At 40.4% G+C, this 17,293-nt stretch overlaps 1 protein-coding gene across 1 annotated transcript; it reads left to right on the top strand.

Annotated features, from left to right (window-relative positions):
* Positions 1–597: 597 nt before the first annotated feature.
* LOC118224161 (acetylcholine receptor subunit alpha-like) lies at positions 598–17,230 on the top strand. Its single transcript, XM_035411409.1, has 9 exons — positions 598–826; positions 3,562–3,704; positions 3,797–3,841; positions 4,109–4,218; positions 4,600–4,795; positions 5,452–5,689; positions 7,261–7,484; positions 10,970–11,200; positions 16,396–17,230. Exons 1-9 carry the CDS (start codon positions 775–777, stop codon positions 16,525–16,527), a joined length of 1,371 nt encoding a protein of 456 aa, XP_035267300.1. The 5' UTR covers positions 598–774; the 3' UTR covers positions 16,528–17,230.
* The last annotated feature ends 63 nt before the right edge of the window (positions 17,231–17,293 follow it).

Here is a 17,293-nt window from a genome sequence, read left to right as displayed (position 1 = left end):
TAACTGATGGTAAATGAAAGCAATGGTGTTCTACAACACTGACTTAGAATTTTGGAAAAAAAAAAAAAAAAAATTCCAAAAAAACCAACTCTCCATAGGGTTCATTTTCAAAGCCTCGTAGTTTCGAGCCACCTATAGGCTAATTCAGAGAGGTTGCACATTGCTGAGGACTATATATTTCCCCTCAACCTTTAGCCTACTTTGTCTCCCCACCATCGACGAATAAAATATGCCCGCGACATTTCAATTAACAACAACTCCAAACCGGGATGACAAATGTGTGTAACACGATTTATGGAAAGGTGACCACTAGTTAATTTTTTCACAACCTCTGATTTAACTTTTAAAATGGTTTTCTTTCCTTTGGTAGTTTTTGCAATGTAGGCTAGCCTGTTTGCTTTCACCTTATCTCCTGCAAGTGACAGAAAAGCTAAAAATGTCTACGCGTTTAAGAAAGCTACCCATATGAGAAAATGTTCATAATCCCGTTCCACGTCAGTAAACTATTTGTCCTACTCATATGCTATAGCCTATGCCCATATGTATGTATAAATTACTGGGAGCATTTGTCCGAGTTGTCTCAATGGCATCAAGCCATCATCAGCTGTGCTGGGAAGCATGGTGTTTGTGTACAGTGCTGTTCAAGTCATTCCAAGCGGAGGCTGACAGTGAGGACTCCGCAGACACGGCTATTCATACTGTGTTGAATACTTTTTCCAGGATTCTTATTATTCAGTTATTGAAATCAGTTTTTTTTTTTTTTAAATCTGCGCAATGAATTTGCTATATCTGCTATACGGAGTGGTTCCTCTTATAATCCTAACAGGTAGGCTAAACTGCATGTTTATGCGTCCAGTATATTTGATAATACCATATAGGCCTCTCGTGCTAGCAGTTCCCCAGTAATGTATTTACCTGTCACAGACGTTGATTATATTGACTTTTTTTATTTTTCAATGCTGTCAACAATTTTCTCCGTAGTCCAAATGAAACATAACCTACTTCATAAAATGTAGGCTAGCATGTTACAATGACCTACGTCGTTGCTTAGCTGGCAACGTCAACAAAGTACATTAAGAACTAACGACAATATCACGTTATTTATCAACGAAAACTACGGAAAAGCTACGTTAACTAAATATATTAAATGCGCTGCCGTCTTCGAGTGTCTTGATTGACAGGAGCATGTGTTCTGTTTGCTGTGCTATTTCTAAACACTGCGAGGCGCTGCACATCACAGCGTTCATGTTAGGCTACGTTTTTGGCATTAGCAGCCACATTTAATACCAACTACCACCTTGTGGTTTCCATGGGTTGTTTCATTTCCCAGTTGTCTCAGATAGCGTCTACTCAATCCTTAATTACTACTCGCGTGGCAGCCTATCGTTTCAAAGTCACTTCCAGGACGAAACCGGACCTGCAATTTCAGCTTGGGTTAAACTCGGGGCGGAAATAGCAGATGCTTACCACTAATGCTATCTGAAACGGCTGTCAAATGTAGTTGCAAACGCATGGCGAGGTAGTAGCAGGCTAACAACCCGTATTCAGTAATTAAACACAAATTTGCAAGACTATCGCTACGACAAGTTGAGGAGGCTGCATCATTCTGTTGTATAATGTAATGAGGGACATTTTTGTCGCGTCCACCTACCGCAAAAGTACAAGCATGTCCATACCCCCCGGCCTTATTTTCTGTAACGTTCTCTCCCAGTTTACAATGTTCATTTAAAATTGTAGGTATATCCTCCTTATGCACAAGCCTGTTTTGTGGTTGCTGTTTTCAACAGGCACTGAATTCAAAAAGCACTGCAGTGCTTATGAATTTTGCCATTTTGCTGAGGAGGCAAAATGCTTGTCCTTCAGGAACTCTGGATACAGGCTGTGAGGTGCAGTGGTGATACTTTATGCCACAGCATAAATAAGAATCCTGGGGAGACAATGGCATTGTGATAGTAGCACAGGAAGTTCTCTCACCTATCCTGAACTTAAGCCGCGTTTCCACCGCAGGAACTTTACCCCGGAACTAGGAACCTTTTGAGGAACTCAGTGCGTTTCCACCGCAGGAACTAGGGTCTAAATTTAGTCCCTGGGGCTTTATTTTACCCCCAAAAAAGTTCCTGCTTGGGGGGTAGTACTTTCCGAAAGTACAGGAACCTTTTGGGTGGAGCTTGCAGCGCTGAACATTTCTGATTGGTCGAGTACTCGCAGCATTTTTTTGTATTTATTTTCAACCGCCATGTTTGAAAATATGCAGCCGCAAACCAATTTATTTTCATAATAACTTCAAATCAAACTTGTATGTTATGCGGCGCAGTAGCCTAGTTTTGGTTATAGCCCTGCCAACGTCTTGGAATTATAACGTGTACTCTTCTGTTCTTTTCTTGCTTTAGTATTCGTTTTATAAAATGCTAAGCATTCGTGCTGGGACAGCATATTACGTACCAAAACATTCAAACGGATTAATTCGGTTGCTGAATATTTTCTTCCGGATTTTCTTTGTTAGCCCGTTGTAATTGACTCAAAACGTTTGATACAATTATGTGAGGTATGCGGTAGTTCTGCGTAATTCACATTGGTGATGGACTAATTTATGGTGCATGGTTCGCATCTGGAGGGCACACTTCGCTGCTCGGCTAGCAGTAACTTCGAAGGAAAGCAAACGGTGGCTGTACCACTGCTAATTTAAATTTTCACGCAAGTCAGAGTTTTCGTTCTATTCTTGTCATTTTGCGATTAGCCTATATGGAATTGACGATGAGAAAGTAATCAAACAGCAAATTGTTTACAACGTGTGCATGTTTTCTGCTGTTGTTGCCAGTTATATTGGAAATGTGAATGCATTCTGTCGCCTCGGATGTCAAGACATGAAAGTGAATGTTCGCATAAAAACATAATGAATGTGTTTGAGAGGATATATAAAACAGTTACAATCTGACTATTGGCCTGTTATATACTATTTGTTGCATAACAACGGTCCAAGTTCAACTACCAACGACATTTTTGCTTGACAACGGTAAAATATGCCCAAACGGCTGCAGAAGAATATTTCAATTCCAGGTGATTAAATCGATAAAAATCAATAAATACAAAAGTAACCATATACAGTCATTGTTGGTAGCCGGTTGTATATAAGTGGAATAAACCCCTCCGGGCTGTCCCGGTTATTAGAAAATAATGTAGGCTACTTCGGTGGTAGTATGAGGTTACAGAAGAAATCATGGGACAGATGGACCGACGACAACGTCGCTTTTTCATACGTCAGTGGGATAATTTGCCTAATCTTCACGGGACTTTAGACCGCGGTGGAAACGCAGACAACCATGGGCTGAAGGAACCTTTTAGTTCCTTGAAAAGTAGTTCCTGGGACTAAAAGTTTCGGGTACTTTTGGGCTTTATATCACTATAGATGAATCTCCAGTTACAGTTGTTTTTAACTTGTGTACGTAAACAAACTAAATTGATAATAGACCAGTATCTGTAACAGCAGTTACAGCACCATGAGCAACTCAGGAGAGAGGAAGTGCCTGTGTGTAGTGCTGACCTCTGTGATGTCTCTCATAGGATCTGTCCAATGCTCAGAAGATGAGACTCGCCTGGTCAGTGACCTGTTCTCAAACTACAACAAAGTTGTGCGTCCTGTCAATCACTATAAGGATGCAGTGAAAGTTACTGTGGGCCTGCAGCTCATCCAACTCATCAGTGTGGTACGAAATATAGTGCAGCAACCAAGATACTTTATCTTTATACTCTGCTCTTACTGCCTTTTTTACACCTAACCTCTTTCCTCTACCAACAGGATGAAGTCAACCAGATTGTTACCAGTAATGTGCGACTGAAACAGGTTGTTATTATCTTTGCTACTGAACAGTGTGCAAATAGTTAGAAGCTGATCAGCAGCAGCCTATTGGCTATTAGGCATATGTTTTCAGGATGAAGGTAAAAACATCTTGGAAGGAATCCATGCCTTGTCTTGAAAGTTTTTGATTTAAATAAAATTAGTCAAAGGGAGATGTAGCAGAATTTTATTTGTGGACTGTTCTCTTCTTTTTCAGTCTCATTACTTTTTTAAATGTAGGCATACATCAACCTTTGTATGATATATTTACAGAAATGGGAAGATGTGAATTTACGATGGGACCCAAGTAATTATGGTGGAATTAAAAAGATCAGAGTTCCCTCCACTGACATTTGGTATCCAGACATTGTTCTCTATAACAAGTAAGAACTGACCTATGCTTTGCCTGAATGTTGTTTTTAAATTCCCGTGATGCAAGTCAGGCCAGCACACAGTCCTACAGTGACTAGTTGAAGAGATTCCCTCAGCATATGACTCTTTGCTACTCTTTGCCACTTTTGAGTAACATAAATCAGATTTCATTCTGGCTAAGGCTAAATCAGTCCTCTAGATCACATGCTCTCCCTCTAAAATGTGCTGCATGTAACACTGCTGTTTCAGCTTGACAACAGCCCCTCACCACAACAACCTCAGTTGGCCTGTTCCCTGATTGGCCGGTGTGAGTGGATGCTGTGACAATGGTGCCATTTCTAGCACTAGTTGTACCACTGTTGTGCTGATATGTCTGCTTGTCTGTCCCGCAGTGCTGATGGTGACTTTGCCATTGTACACAAGACCAAAGTTCTGCTGGAGTACACGGGCATGATCACATGGAATCCACCTGCCATCTTTAAGAGCTACTGCGAGATCATTGTGCTGTACTTCCCCTTTGACGTGCAGAACTGCTCTATGAAACTGGGAACCTGGACATATGATGGCAACTTGGTTAGCATTGAGCCGGTAATTGTCCGCTGAAAAATCTGTTTTCTGTCAGCAACCTGTTTAGGGGCTCCAGGGAGCAGGAGGTGAAGAATGTAAATCCAGATCTCTAAACCAGTCTATATGATGGGATAAATCAGCCAAAATCTAAAGTGCCTATTTTGTTGCATTGTTTTTAGTTCTTGATATCCCCCTTCATTACTTGTTTCTATCGTAGGCTCCTGCCAGTTTACATGAGCTTTAAGCAGAGGATACAACCATAGATATCACTGACTAGATATTCAGCTCCATGTATTTATCACTGATAGTTCTGTCTCTGCCATAATTGAAGCAAAAAAATGTCTGACTCATTATAAATATTCATAAACGGGCATGGTTGGAGACAGACCATACATTTCTGACATAGCAAGACAGACATGGTTACCAAGAGGAAACCTCCAGGAAGAGGAAAGTGTACACACAGAGGAAGGAAGGAACGTAAGAGCTGAACATCTAACCTGAATATAGAATTTCTATGTATAATGTTAATGCCAGAATACAACATTCTCACATTCATTGCTTAGTTAGCCAGGTGTTATTACAGTCCTGACAAAGCACCTGTGTGTAGGAGAGGTGGCGTCTACTTCTGCAGTCGTAGTGTACATGTCCACGGCGCCTCTGCTCTCCCTGTCTCCCAGGATGGTGAAAGGCCTGACCTGAGTAACTTCATGGAGAGTGGTGAGTGGGTAATGAAGGACTACCGTGGCTGGAAGCACTGGGTGTACTACAGCTGCTGCCCCGACACGCCGTACCTGGACATCACCTACCACTTCCTCCTGCTCCGCCTGCCCCTCTACTTCATCGTCAACGTCATCACCCCCTGCATGCTTTTCTCGTTCCTTACTGGCCTGGTCTTCTACCTACCTACAGACTCTGGTAGGTTCCCATCATGAAAATCGACCGCACATCTCAGATTATGGTTAGTTTGAAAAATGTGAGTGAAAGTAAGAGCTGCCAAAGCTTAAAAAGCAGGGAAATTGAAATGTGAGCACCACAGCACAGGGTGTGGGGTGGTGGATAATAAAGGTCAATTAAGAATATTCCACCATGCCAATCATGTATATTAATAACAAGCCTTTAATCAGAGTTCTCTGCATTTCTGCAGTGGTAAAGACATTTTTCACGTTCAACATTAATGGTACAGAGCTGAATATTTGGTCTGTATAGAAAATCTGTAAACATCTCAGAGGGATCATTCATGTTGCTGTTTAAAAGAAAACAACTGCATAATATTTTTCTATGGCTTGCAGTGACTTGTGATTCATAGGTTCTTCAGTATACAGTAAGCCATAGGTTTTCATTGTAATGTGGGCTCACAGTAGCATATCCACTTAGAGCTGGCCTGTTCGCTCCCTGCCTCTGCTCTAACATTAATGAGGCCATGCCTGTTCTGGGCCAACTTGGAGGCCTGCTTCATCCTTTCACTGCCCACTGCTGTGCCCTGTCTGTGAGAAGGCCCATCTATTGATCTATAATACATGTCTGACAGCTCCTCCTAGTCTGAATGCTTCAGTGTAGCCATGCTTGTTAATGATCTCTGACCATACTGATCAAACCAGTGATCCGACCGCAGTGATTTTTCTGTCCATTTGAATGCCTCCAGTTTCATGGCTGTCGGATCGGAAGACTTTTTTAACAGGCATGTGGTGTGCTGTCAGTACCCAGCCACTTCATGCACTTTGTGCTCTAAATTATTCAGTGTTTGTTCATCGGTGTAGGTGGCAGATCCCACTCAGATTCTCTAAGCACAGATGAGTTGAACTATGAAAAACTATGAAATTAAAGGACCCATGAAATCAAGAGCTTCTTGTGCATTCACAGAAGTCCTCATCATAAAGCTGAATTTAGCCCTTGCTATTAAAAAAAAAAAAAAACTTGTGTTGATTTAAAGCCCATATTTTGTTTCTGTTTGACCATCCTGATGAGAGTGCCTTCTTCTGGCTCAAGCTGTGGAAGGCTTGTGGAGGTTGTGCTTGTTGTGGTGTAATCACTGCAGGTCCATATAACTGCACCATGTAAACATATTTGCCCACATAAACATAAGATTCCACACTGAAAAAAACCCTGGTATACAACACATGAAAAAATAAACAAGTGATAGAAGTGCTAGTTCTTTCTGCCTCACTGTGGATTTACAGTGATTCTGATCAATCATCCAATGATCTTAAGTGCGGACTGGCAAGTAAATGATTGTGAGTGAAATGTTATTACTTATTTGTTATAGTCGAGGGTGTCTGTCGACTATCATGGACACAATGCACATTAAAAAAATTTTTCCCCCTTTGTTTGGACCCCCGCCCCATCACAATCAGAATTACCCTCCTGCAGCAGCAGTGAACAGGTTGCAGTGCAAGGCTTTGTCAGTGTGCAGTAGACTCTGTCCTAGGGGCTTGCCTTATGCAAACCATAAGTAGTCACTCACTATCAATCATCTCTCACTTGTCCAGGAGAGAAGATGACTCTCAGCATCTCTGTTCTGCTGTCCCTGACTGTGTTCCTGCTGGTCATTGTGGAGCTCATCCCCTCCACCTCAAGTGCAGTGCCACTCATTGGGAAGTACATGCTCTTCACCATGGTCTTTGTCATCGCTGCCATCATCATCACTGTTGTCATCATCAACACCCATCACCGCTCCCCCAGCACCCACACCATGCCACAGTGGGTGCGCAAGGTGGGTACAGCGGCCATGGTGCCAACTATCCATGGGCTCCCTGGGACAGAGAGGAAGGGATTACTTACTTACTATATCCTGACTGAGTCAGATTTATCTACTGTTGCCTTTTTATTTTAGTATACTATAAATGTCAAATTATATTTCAGACTGTAATCATGTAGTTTTCTCTTTTTTCAGTGTCTGGTGACTAAAATGAGTGACAGTCAATGGCTGAGCACTTTCATTTAGAGGTCATTTAGCTAGACGTACTATTATGTTATGATTTTTATGCAATTTTACAAGGTATCAGTATGGTATATTTTTATGGGTGATTACATTACACTATATGTAATTTATTACATATTATTATTAATATTTTATTCATACCATTTATTGATTGATCTCCTGTTCAGTTGTGCTGCATCTGTTCCATTGTCACCCAACTTTCAGTGACAGCTACATCAGACATCTAATGTTTGCTTATGTAAAAAATGAGTAACTTATTCATTTTATTACTGAAAGGAAAGAATATAATTCCTAGCTCCCTTCTGGTATGGAGTCCAGACCGTAGACCATATGCCAGCTATAGTGGCCTGCTCTATAGAATGGTGTATACCGATGTCACCCATAAGGGAGGGATTCAGTTTGCTTAGGACTGTGTTTCACTGTGTCTCACCCCTCTAGACAACTGGGCACCCGCAGGCTGCTTGCGCAGGCTGCATATGAAACGTCTCCCGTGACTCAATGCGCAGGCTCAGCTGGTGGACTGCAGACTGTAAAGAAACAGCAGCTGCTCTCATGTGTTCTGGGGGAGAGCTCATGCTTGCCTGCATTCAGCACAGCTGATGAGGCTGCAGCAATGAGCTTTGCCTGGGAATGCAGCTGGGCATTTAAAACTGAGAAACAGGGAAAAGAATAAAGGAACTAAAAAGGTTACAATTCCTGAAGGAATTGTGTGGGCTTGCTTACCGATGGGTATGAGCAATATGTTTTGTGGACTCTAGAGGGCGCCTAAATTAACATTTTACAATGCTTTCCTATGGGGAAAAATTGCTCACAAAAAGTTGAATATTTCAAAAAGTTTTGAATATTTCAAAAATATGAATACAAGCAACAATGTCTGGAACTAGTTGGTCATTTTGGTGTAAAAAGTTTAAATGTAGTGCAAAACCTGTAGGACTAGTTAGAGCTAGACAAATTGGGCGGAAAGTGCAGATAATAAAAAAATATGAAAGATATCAAGAGTGGGCTTGCCGAAGCAAGCCCACTAAGAATGTCTTGCACTATGCTTCCACCTACTGTTGATATATTAGTACTTCTCTAGAATTCTGATCTCAAGCGTGCGGAGGCTCTGTACTTCAGAATATCTTGTATCTTCAGGAAAGGAAGTGAAGTGTGCACTTAACTGTGGCCTCATTGTTTGGTCATGTTCTGTCTTGTTTCTAAGAGCAACAGTGTTCACCGTGTTCTGGCCTGTGGCTTTCCTCATTCTCTTGCTAAACTGAATTTTTGTTTGAGTTAGAGACGGTTTTTCTCCCAGATATTCTTAAGGCAAAATGTTCAAAAACAAGCCTATGTTTATTTCTCATTCTGCTTAAACCACGTGTGTTTCCTTGTTTTTGCTGGAGAAACTTTGAACAGGAACAGGACCTGTACACGAATGAGAAATATTATACAAATATGTTCTTTATCATATGTGAATATAATCATAAAAGAAATCATGTATACAGTGGGCTCCAGAATTATTGGCACCCTTAATAAAAATGAAGAAAAAAGGCTGCATATAATAAATTACACATATAATAATCTATATGTTATGTTCAAACACATGGAAAAACTATATACTTTTATTTCAATACATTTACTCTCATGCTTTCAATGTTTTATTTTTTCTGAAAACCACAGGTGCCATAATTATTGGCACCCCTAACAATTATTGTAAGTAAAATCAAACAAAATGAAATTGGCAATACAATTTTACTTAATATAGTTCATCTCAGTCTAAAGGAACTATATTGTGGCATTCCATCACTTCCAGTTTCACTAGAGAATAAAAATGAGGTAACAAGCATACAAAATCCCTTTGTCATCCATCAGCATGGGAAAAGACAAATAACTGTCAATTCAGAAGAAACCGATGGTAATTTACTGTCACAAGTCTGGTAATGGGTACAAAAAAGGATATAAACGGTTAAACATACCACTTAGCGCTGTAAGGGCAAAAATGAAAAGGTGTAAAACATATAGAATGGTTGCAAACTTGCCAGGAAGAGGAAGCAAGTGCATGTTGTCCCCACGGACGGTGAGGAAGATAGTGAAGGCCATTAATAACCCAAGGATCACTGTTTAGGAATTGCAGAGATTGGGTTGTTTCTTGTGGTCAACAAGTTTAAAAAAACATACATTGGCACCTCCATACCAACTAACTTTTGGGAGGGTGGCACGAAGATAGCCCGCTCTGAGCACAATGAACAAAACCAAAAATCTGGAGTTTGCCATTGGAATTATGACTGGAAGAGAGTGCTATTGTTAGATGAGACCAAAATTGAATGTTTTGGCCATACACACCATCAACATGTTTGGTGGCAAAAGAGGTATGCATACAGGAGAAGCACCTCATACCTACTGTCAAATATGGAGGAGGGTCATTGATATTTTGGAGATGTTTTGCTGGCAGTGGTCCCAGGGCACTATTTTAGATCAATGGCACAATTAATTCAACAAAGTTCCAGGACATTTTGGCAGAAAATTTGGTTGTCTCTGCTAAGAAGCTAGGACTTGGTCATAGGTAGATTGTCCAGCAGGACAATGACTCCAAGCATACATCAAAATCTAAACAGAAATGCTTAAGTGAGATCAACATCCATGTTTTCCAATGACCATCTCAGTCTCCAGACTTAAATTCCAACAAAAACCTGTGGTCTGAACTGAAGGGGGGGGTGGTTCATAAGCGCAAACCCAATGATTCTGAAACGTTCTACATGGAGCAATGGTCAAAAATCCCCCCAAATGTGTCCTCTAACCTTATCACAAATTATAGGAAAAAACTCATGGCTGTCATCTTTGCCAGGGATGTTTTCACAAAGTATTAAACCAGGGGTGCCAAAAATTGTGGAACCTGTTTTTTGGGAAAATATTTTTTTATTTAAAAAATTTAAGAATAAAGCTTGTCAATAACTGTATTATTTTTTTTAGTTTAACATTTTTTGGTGCATATTTATGAAGGGTGCCAATAATGCTGGAGCCCACTGTATATACATATATATATATATATATATATATATATATATATATATATATATATATAAACACACGTATAGATGCGCTCAATCAATGCACTCAAATGTAAATTGGTTGCGTAAATTCCAAAGTCTTTTGGTGTGCGGAGCCTTCTTTTTCTTTAATTAATTAACTGGAAATATAGTAGTGAAATAAATGTATGGTCAGCTTTGTTTAGTGAGGAAATTCTAGTATATAAGTGTACTACTCTCTCCTAATTCCAGATTTTCATCGACACCATTCCCAACCTCATGTTCTTCTCAAATATGAAAAGGCCCTCCAAGGAGACACAGAAGAATATCTACTCTGCTGACCTTGACATCTCAGAAATTTCAGGCAAGCCCATGCCTGCCACCTTCCACCCTCCCATCACCAAGAATCCTGATGTCCGCAGTGCCATCGAAGGTGTCAAGTACATTGCCGAAACCATGAAGTCTGATGAGGAGTCCAACAATGTAAGAGCCCTTAGCCTTCGAAATGTTGCTTTCACAATATAGTGAAAAGGAGATTGGATTCCTGTCATTTCGCTTATAACTTTTTTTATAAGCGAAAAGATTTATATTTTACTTTTGTTGCCAGTGTGTCATTTTAAGCTAGTTTAAAGAAATAACTACCCAAAGAAGTTACTCAAGCTTGACATATCAATAATCAGAGTTGTCCCAGCAGATCTAAGTGTCTGAGGGTCTAAACCTGTTTTTTGAGATCATGTCCTGTCATGTAACTATGAGTGATACCTCTTGCCTGTCTGACGCGCCTTCCCTCTCTGTCTCTCCTGATTTGCATTTTTCTGACATTAATTTCTGACTGCTTTCTGACTCTGATTCTGTCAAATCTTTGACTCCTGACACTGCCCACTTCATTTCTCTGCTCTCATGTTCTCTTGCACCTCTGACTCTTTTTCCTCACTCACTCTGTTCTCTGACTCTCTCTTTTCCTCACTCACTCTGCTCTCTGACTCTCTCTTTTTTTACTCACTCTGCTCTCTTACTCTCTCCTGACTCTCCTAACTCTCCTCACTCACTCTGCTCTCTGACTCTCCTAACTCTCCTCACTCACTCTGCTCTCTGACTCTCTCCTGACTCTCCTCACTCACTCTGCTCTCTGACTCTCTCTTTTCCTCACTCACTCTGCTCTCTGACTCTCTCCTGACTCTCTCCTGACTCTCCTCACTCACTCTGCTCTCTGACTCTCCTAACTCTCCTCACTCACTCTGCTCTCAGACTCTCTCCTGACTCTCTCCTCTCTCACTCTGCTCTCGGACTCTCTCCTGACTCTCTCCTCACTCACTCTGCTCTCAGACTCTCTCCTGACTCTCCTCACTCACTCTGTTCTCTGACTCTCTCCTGACTCTCTCCTCACTCACTCTGTTCTCTGACTCTCTCCTGACTCTCCTCACTCACTCTGTTCTCTGACTCTCTCCTGACTCTCTCCTCACTCACTCTGTCCTCTGACTCTCTCCTAACTCTCCTCACTCACTCTGCACTCTGACTCTCTTTTCCTCACTCACTGTGCTCTCTGACTCTCTCCTGACTCTCCTCGCTCATTCATGATGTATGTTTTTGTCACTCACTGTCTCATTGTACGACATTCAGACACATATTTTGCTGCACTATGTACAGTTGGACCCTTCCACAGGACTATTCGCAATTTGTCACTCTCTTCAAAGTTTATGAAGTTGGGAATATGTTTTTTAAATTTCTTTAAATATTTTCCCCTAATTTTCTCATATTTTTAGCATTTTAGAGTGAAGTGCACCTCAGTTTCAACCTCACATGTTGTACAGTGACAATTGCTTTTTTCAATGGCTAGGTTGTGGTCACTGAGCTTGTACTTGATAAGGACTAATGTCTACTTCATATCTTGGACAGTAACAAGATATATTCAGCTAATTTGTGTTCTCAGTTTAGGGCGAGGTAGCAATTAATCTTGCTTTGTGTTTTGGTTTGACTGTTCCCATATTCCAGATAAATAGTTTTATTTTGTTTAACAATTTTTAATGATTTATTCTGATTTGTGTTTGTGAATCCATGCTGGTCTAAGATATATTATATGTTATTATTCGGTGTGAGATAGTTAGTCTCAGTACCAGCTGACTTAGTGGACTCTTTTCGTGGTTCAGCTCTTGGCTTTGAAGTGCATGAAACTGCAGCGTTGTTTTGGGACTTGATTAAGGATGCATCCAGAATTTCAATGCCTGTTTTTGTATGTTTATATCCAAGGTAAATCATCCTAATTTAGCCCTGCATGCATTGTTTGGTGTTTTTCTTTGGATTTTTAGAATTGCTTTGCAGAATTCTGCATGTAGGGCTTCCGCTTCTCCTATCTAGTGTAGTCATGCTGATTGAGTAGACCCCATTCTTTGTTTCCATATAAAGCAGCTGGGAGGATTACACAGGCAAATATTTTTGACCAAATTCTAATTGGAATATCAATCTGGTATAATTGTTTTCTGGTTGCATAGAAGGATCTTCGGGCCTTCTCTTTTATTGAATTTACTGCCAGACCAAAGTTTCCTGAGGCACTGATTTTCAGTCCCAGGTAATCAGACAAAAACAGGGTGTGTTCTAGGGCGGTCTTTCCTAGAATGAATGTGTGTCTGCATTCCTGAGATCTTGCATTTCTTTGGGTGATCATTATTTTCTATTTTTTTAGGGTTTTCTGTTAGGGCTTTACTATCAAGGCAGTGTTAGACCAGAGACTGTGGATTTTTCCAATAACACTGCTAACTCATTTATATAGACATTAAATAGAGTAGGGGACATGTTATATCCCTGCCATAGGGACAAGTTTAGGCATCCCTGAAATCAGTTCTTTTATTTCTAGTTGTTTTTACTCCACATTTATTATTTGCATATATTGATAATAAAATATATCATCGACTTTACCCCAACACCACTTTGGGGAATCTTATAATATAAAACTTCTTGCAAGTCGAATCAAACAATTTTTAAAAGTCAATAAAGCATGCAAAAAAAGTATTTTGTTTTGTTGGTGTTCATGTTGTAATTTGGATGTGTAGCGTGTAAATGTGATCTGCAGTGTGGTGATTTGGTAGAACCCAGTTTGCCCTTTACTCAAGAACTGTCTTCAGTAAGGAAGGCCAGTATGCAGGCATTAACAATACTGCAGAAAACCTTTCCCAGATTACTGTTTACACAAATGCCTCAATAGTTATCAGGGTATAATTTGTCTCCACTCTTGTGGATTGGGAAAATACGCCCCTAGCTCCAGTTCTTAGGGAAGCAGCTAGTTGGAGAACTAGATTGAGCAATTTGAGCAGGGCCTGTTGTGGCTCAGTTTGTTGTGTTTAAGCATCTCTGTCCTAATGTCATAGCCACAAGCTTTTTTATGTTTAAGTTTTTTTATTTGGTCATCTAATTCTTTCATTGAGATTTGGTAGACGGTTGGATTCTGGTTGTTTTTGATAGTGCATTCTAGGATTATAAGATTGTCTTGGATTTTTCTCTGTTCCAAATTGAGACTGTTTGGTGATATTTGTTGAATTTTGTTGAAAAGTTTTCAAAATGGGTTTGTGAGATTTTGTGTACTATTGTTGCTCAATTTGTTCCATTGTTTCCAGAACTGATTATGGTCAATGCAATCCTCATTTTCTCTGAGGTTTTTACTATAATGACTACGTTTTTTGTGTCTTAAAATCTTTTTATACTCTCTCAGTGTTTCAGCATAGTCTTGACGATTTTCAACATTTTGTGGTTCATGGTGTTTTTGGTTGGGTAAGTGTCATAATCTTTTTCTGACACTTATGCAGTCCTCACCAAACCATTTTTCTTTTTGGGGTCTCTGATGAGATTAGTAACTTCTGGTTTTAAGACCTGCTTTATTGGCTGATTTATAATTTATTTTGTTGATTTGTGTTACGGCCATATTTATGCCAGATTGGTTTGGTTGAAATGTTTTTGAGAGAAAGTTGTTAATACGTTTCTGGTGATCTGATTGATGTTTCAAATTTTATGTCACTGTCATAAGACCATCTGAATGTTTTGTTTAGCCATTAATTTTTTTTAAATACACATTTATCTGACAATGATCTGAAAGTGGTGTCTATGCTCTGACAGTGAATGCACTAATGAAGTGCATTCATGGTTCATGTCAATGATTGCATAATCAACTACACTAGTCCCAAGAGCTGAACAAGTAAACCTCCCTAAAGAATCCCCTCTGATCCTACAATTGAGCATGTACAGACCTAAGGATTGACAGAGGTGCACATTTTTTATTTACAGTATAGTCAAGGCTTTTCCTTTGGGTAGTGATGGGGGTAAGGTTTAGAGAAGATCTTCTGAAAATGTGACTGTTGCCAGCAGAATCACTATATCACTCTCTGATCCTGTTCTGGTATTTAAATCTCCTATCAATAGGACATTACCATGGGAGATTTTCAAAGAACTAAAGGGGGGAATGTAGGCTGTGCAAATATACTGTATGTCATTATTGCACGGAATGTTGTTTTTGTTTAATTTTAGCCACACATGTTGGTGCTCTTTTAATTTCAGATAAACTGGATGATAGGTCCTCTCTGTATCATATCACCACCCCTCCCAAGTCTTTGCCATGTTTGATATTTTTATGTTTTAGAGATGGAAGTAAAATATCTCTACAGTTTGGGGGACAGCGAGTGTTTGTGTCATCTCAGCACCTTTGCCTTCGAATCCAAATGTTGAGGAGTGCAAACCCTGAATATTCCAAGAGCTAATTGATAATGATCTAAGTCTCATTACAATTTCTTTGATTATGTATTTGTACAATAAAAAGCAATACAGAGAATTTGGAAAGTAACAACAAAAAAACAAGCAGTGACACTATATATTTTTAACAAATAATCTTACAGATAAACTGTAATAATTGCCTCTCCTCTCCAAAGTCTGGATGGTCTGGGCGTTTTTTTTAACCATAAAGTACTTGAGCATAGGTGGGCTGTGTATCATGGGAATGACGTGACCTACACTGTGCTGTGCGGTGTAGGTCACATCTGTAGCGGACCATGCCAGACTCGTTGTCCTGAGGCCTGGCTGTGCTGGGCGTGGCTGTGCTGGATGGGGCTCTGTTGGGTGGGTCCTTCCACTGTGATGGCTGGGCTGTGCGTCATGTTCCCTGGTGGTGGTGTGGTGGTCCTCTGAAGGGGTGATGGGCTGGAGATTCAGGGCTGGGTGTTGCTCCTCTGCAAATATCTGCCCTGGTCCAGGTGTACATAGTCATATAGGTGCTCAGGTATCAGAGTGGGGTGATTTTAATGGTGTGTCATTTAAATACCAGTCAGTGCAGCACAGTCTGGTGATTGCTTGGTTTATTTTATTTTATTTCACTTATTAACTCTGATTTTGGACTCTCCTCACTCACTCAGTGATCTGACTCATTACTCTCCTCACTCGCTCTGCTCTCTGACTCTCTCCTGACTCTCCTCACTCACTCTGCTCTCTGACTCTCTCCTGACTCTCCTCACTCACTCTGCTCTTTGACTCTCTCCTGACTCTCCTCATTCACTCTGCTCTCTGACTCTCTCCTGACTCACTCTGCTCTCTGACTCTCTCCTGACTCACTCTGCTCTCTGACTCTCTCCAAAGTTCTCACTCACTGTGTTCTTTGACTCTCTCTTAACTCGTTAATCACTGTCTGCTCTCTGATTCACTAGGCTGCAGAGGAGTGGAAATTTGTTGCCATGGTGATGGATCACATTCTGCTGTGCGTCTTCATGGCCGTGTGCATCATTGGCACCCTGGGTGTGTTTGCTGGCCGCCTCATTGAGCTCAACATGCAGGGCTAGAGCCTCCAGGGACACACACTCATGTGAGAACCTGCTGGAGCCTTACCCTTTGTCCTGTACAAACCCATACATTCTTTGGACATGCCACCTCATCACTGGACTTGGATCAAAGTGAAGCTGTCTTTTCATTTATCAAGATATGCTGTTCATCTTTTCATCTGCAATCTCTAAAGTAAGGTAATGTGCTAATCTGAGGATTAATTAACCGTAAATGAGGTAGAGGTTTGTATCCACTTCTTCATGACTAAACAGGCCGAGGGATACTATGGCACCTGCCTGGTGTTCTCATTCGCCCATATGCAGAAGCCAAGTGAGGACAGAATGGACACTATGCAAGAAAAAGTAAAGGAAAATCAAGTTTATTCAACCGTGGTTTCAGCACATATATTGTGAGTTTGTTTATTTTTGAGGGAATAATTAGTATTGTGAGGTTGAGTGCTAACCATCTGGCAACATTAAAGCAGGTACAGACATAAACCGAATCCATTCTTAGCCTTTGGCCACAAATTGTTTTTTGTCATTAAATGGAAGTAGAGAGCAGAGCAGTTTAGTCTGTAATAAGTTAAGTACTGGGTGAAATTTCGAGTTTCAAGTCAAATTAATGCTTAATATAGCCAAATATGTTTCCTACTTTGTTTTGTTTGCTTGAATCTGTGAAACAAGAGATTAATAAAATATTGAAGTCGCAGACAGAACCATTTAATCACTTTGTTTGACATTTCTGTGCTATTGCAGACTTGTTGGCTTCAGCTTTAGCGGTGAATAG

Source organism: Anguilla anguilla, chromosome 3, assembly GCF_013347855.1.
Source record: "Anguilla anguilla isolate fAngAng1 chromosome 3, fAngAng1.pri, whole genome shotgun sequence".
Lineage (NCBI taxonomy): Eukaryota > Metazoa > Chordata > Actinopteri > Anguilliformes > Anguillidae > Anguilla > Anguilla anguilla.
The sequence above is the reverse complement of the archived record's forward strand: the minus strand, read 5'-3'. Positions and strand labels throughout refer to the sequence as shown.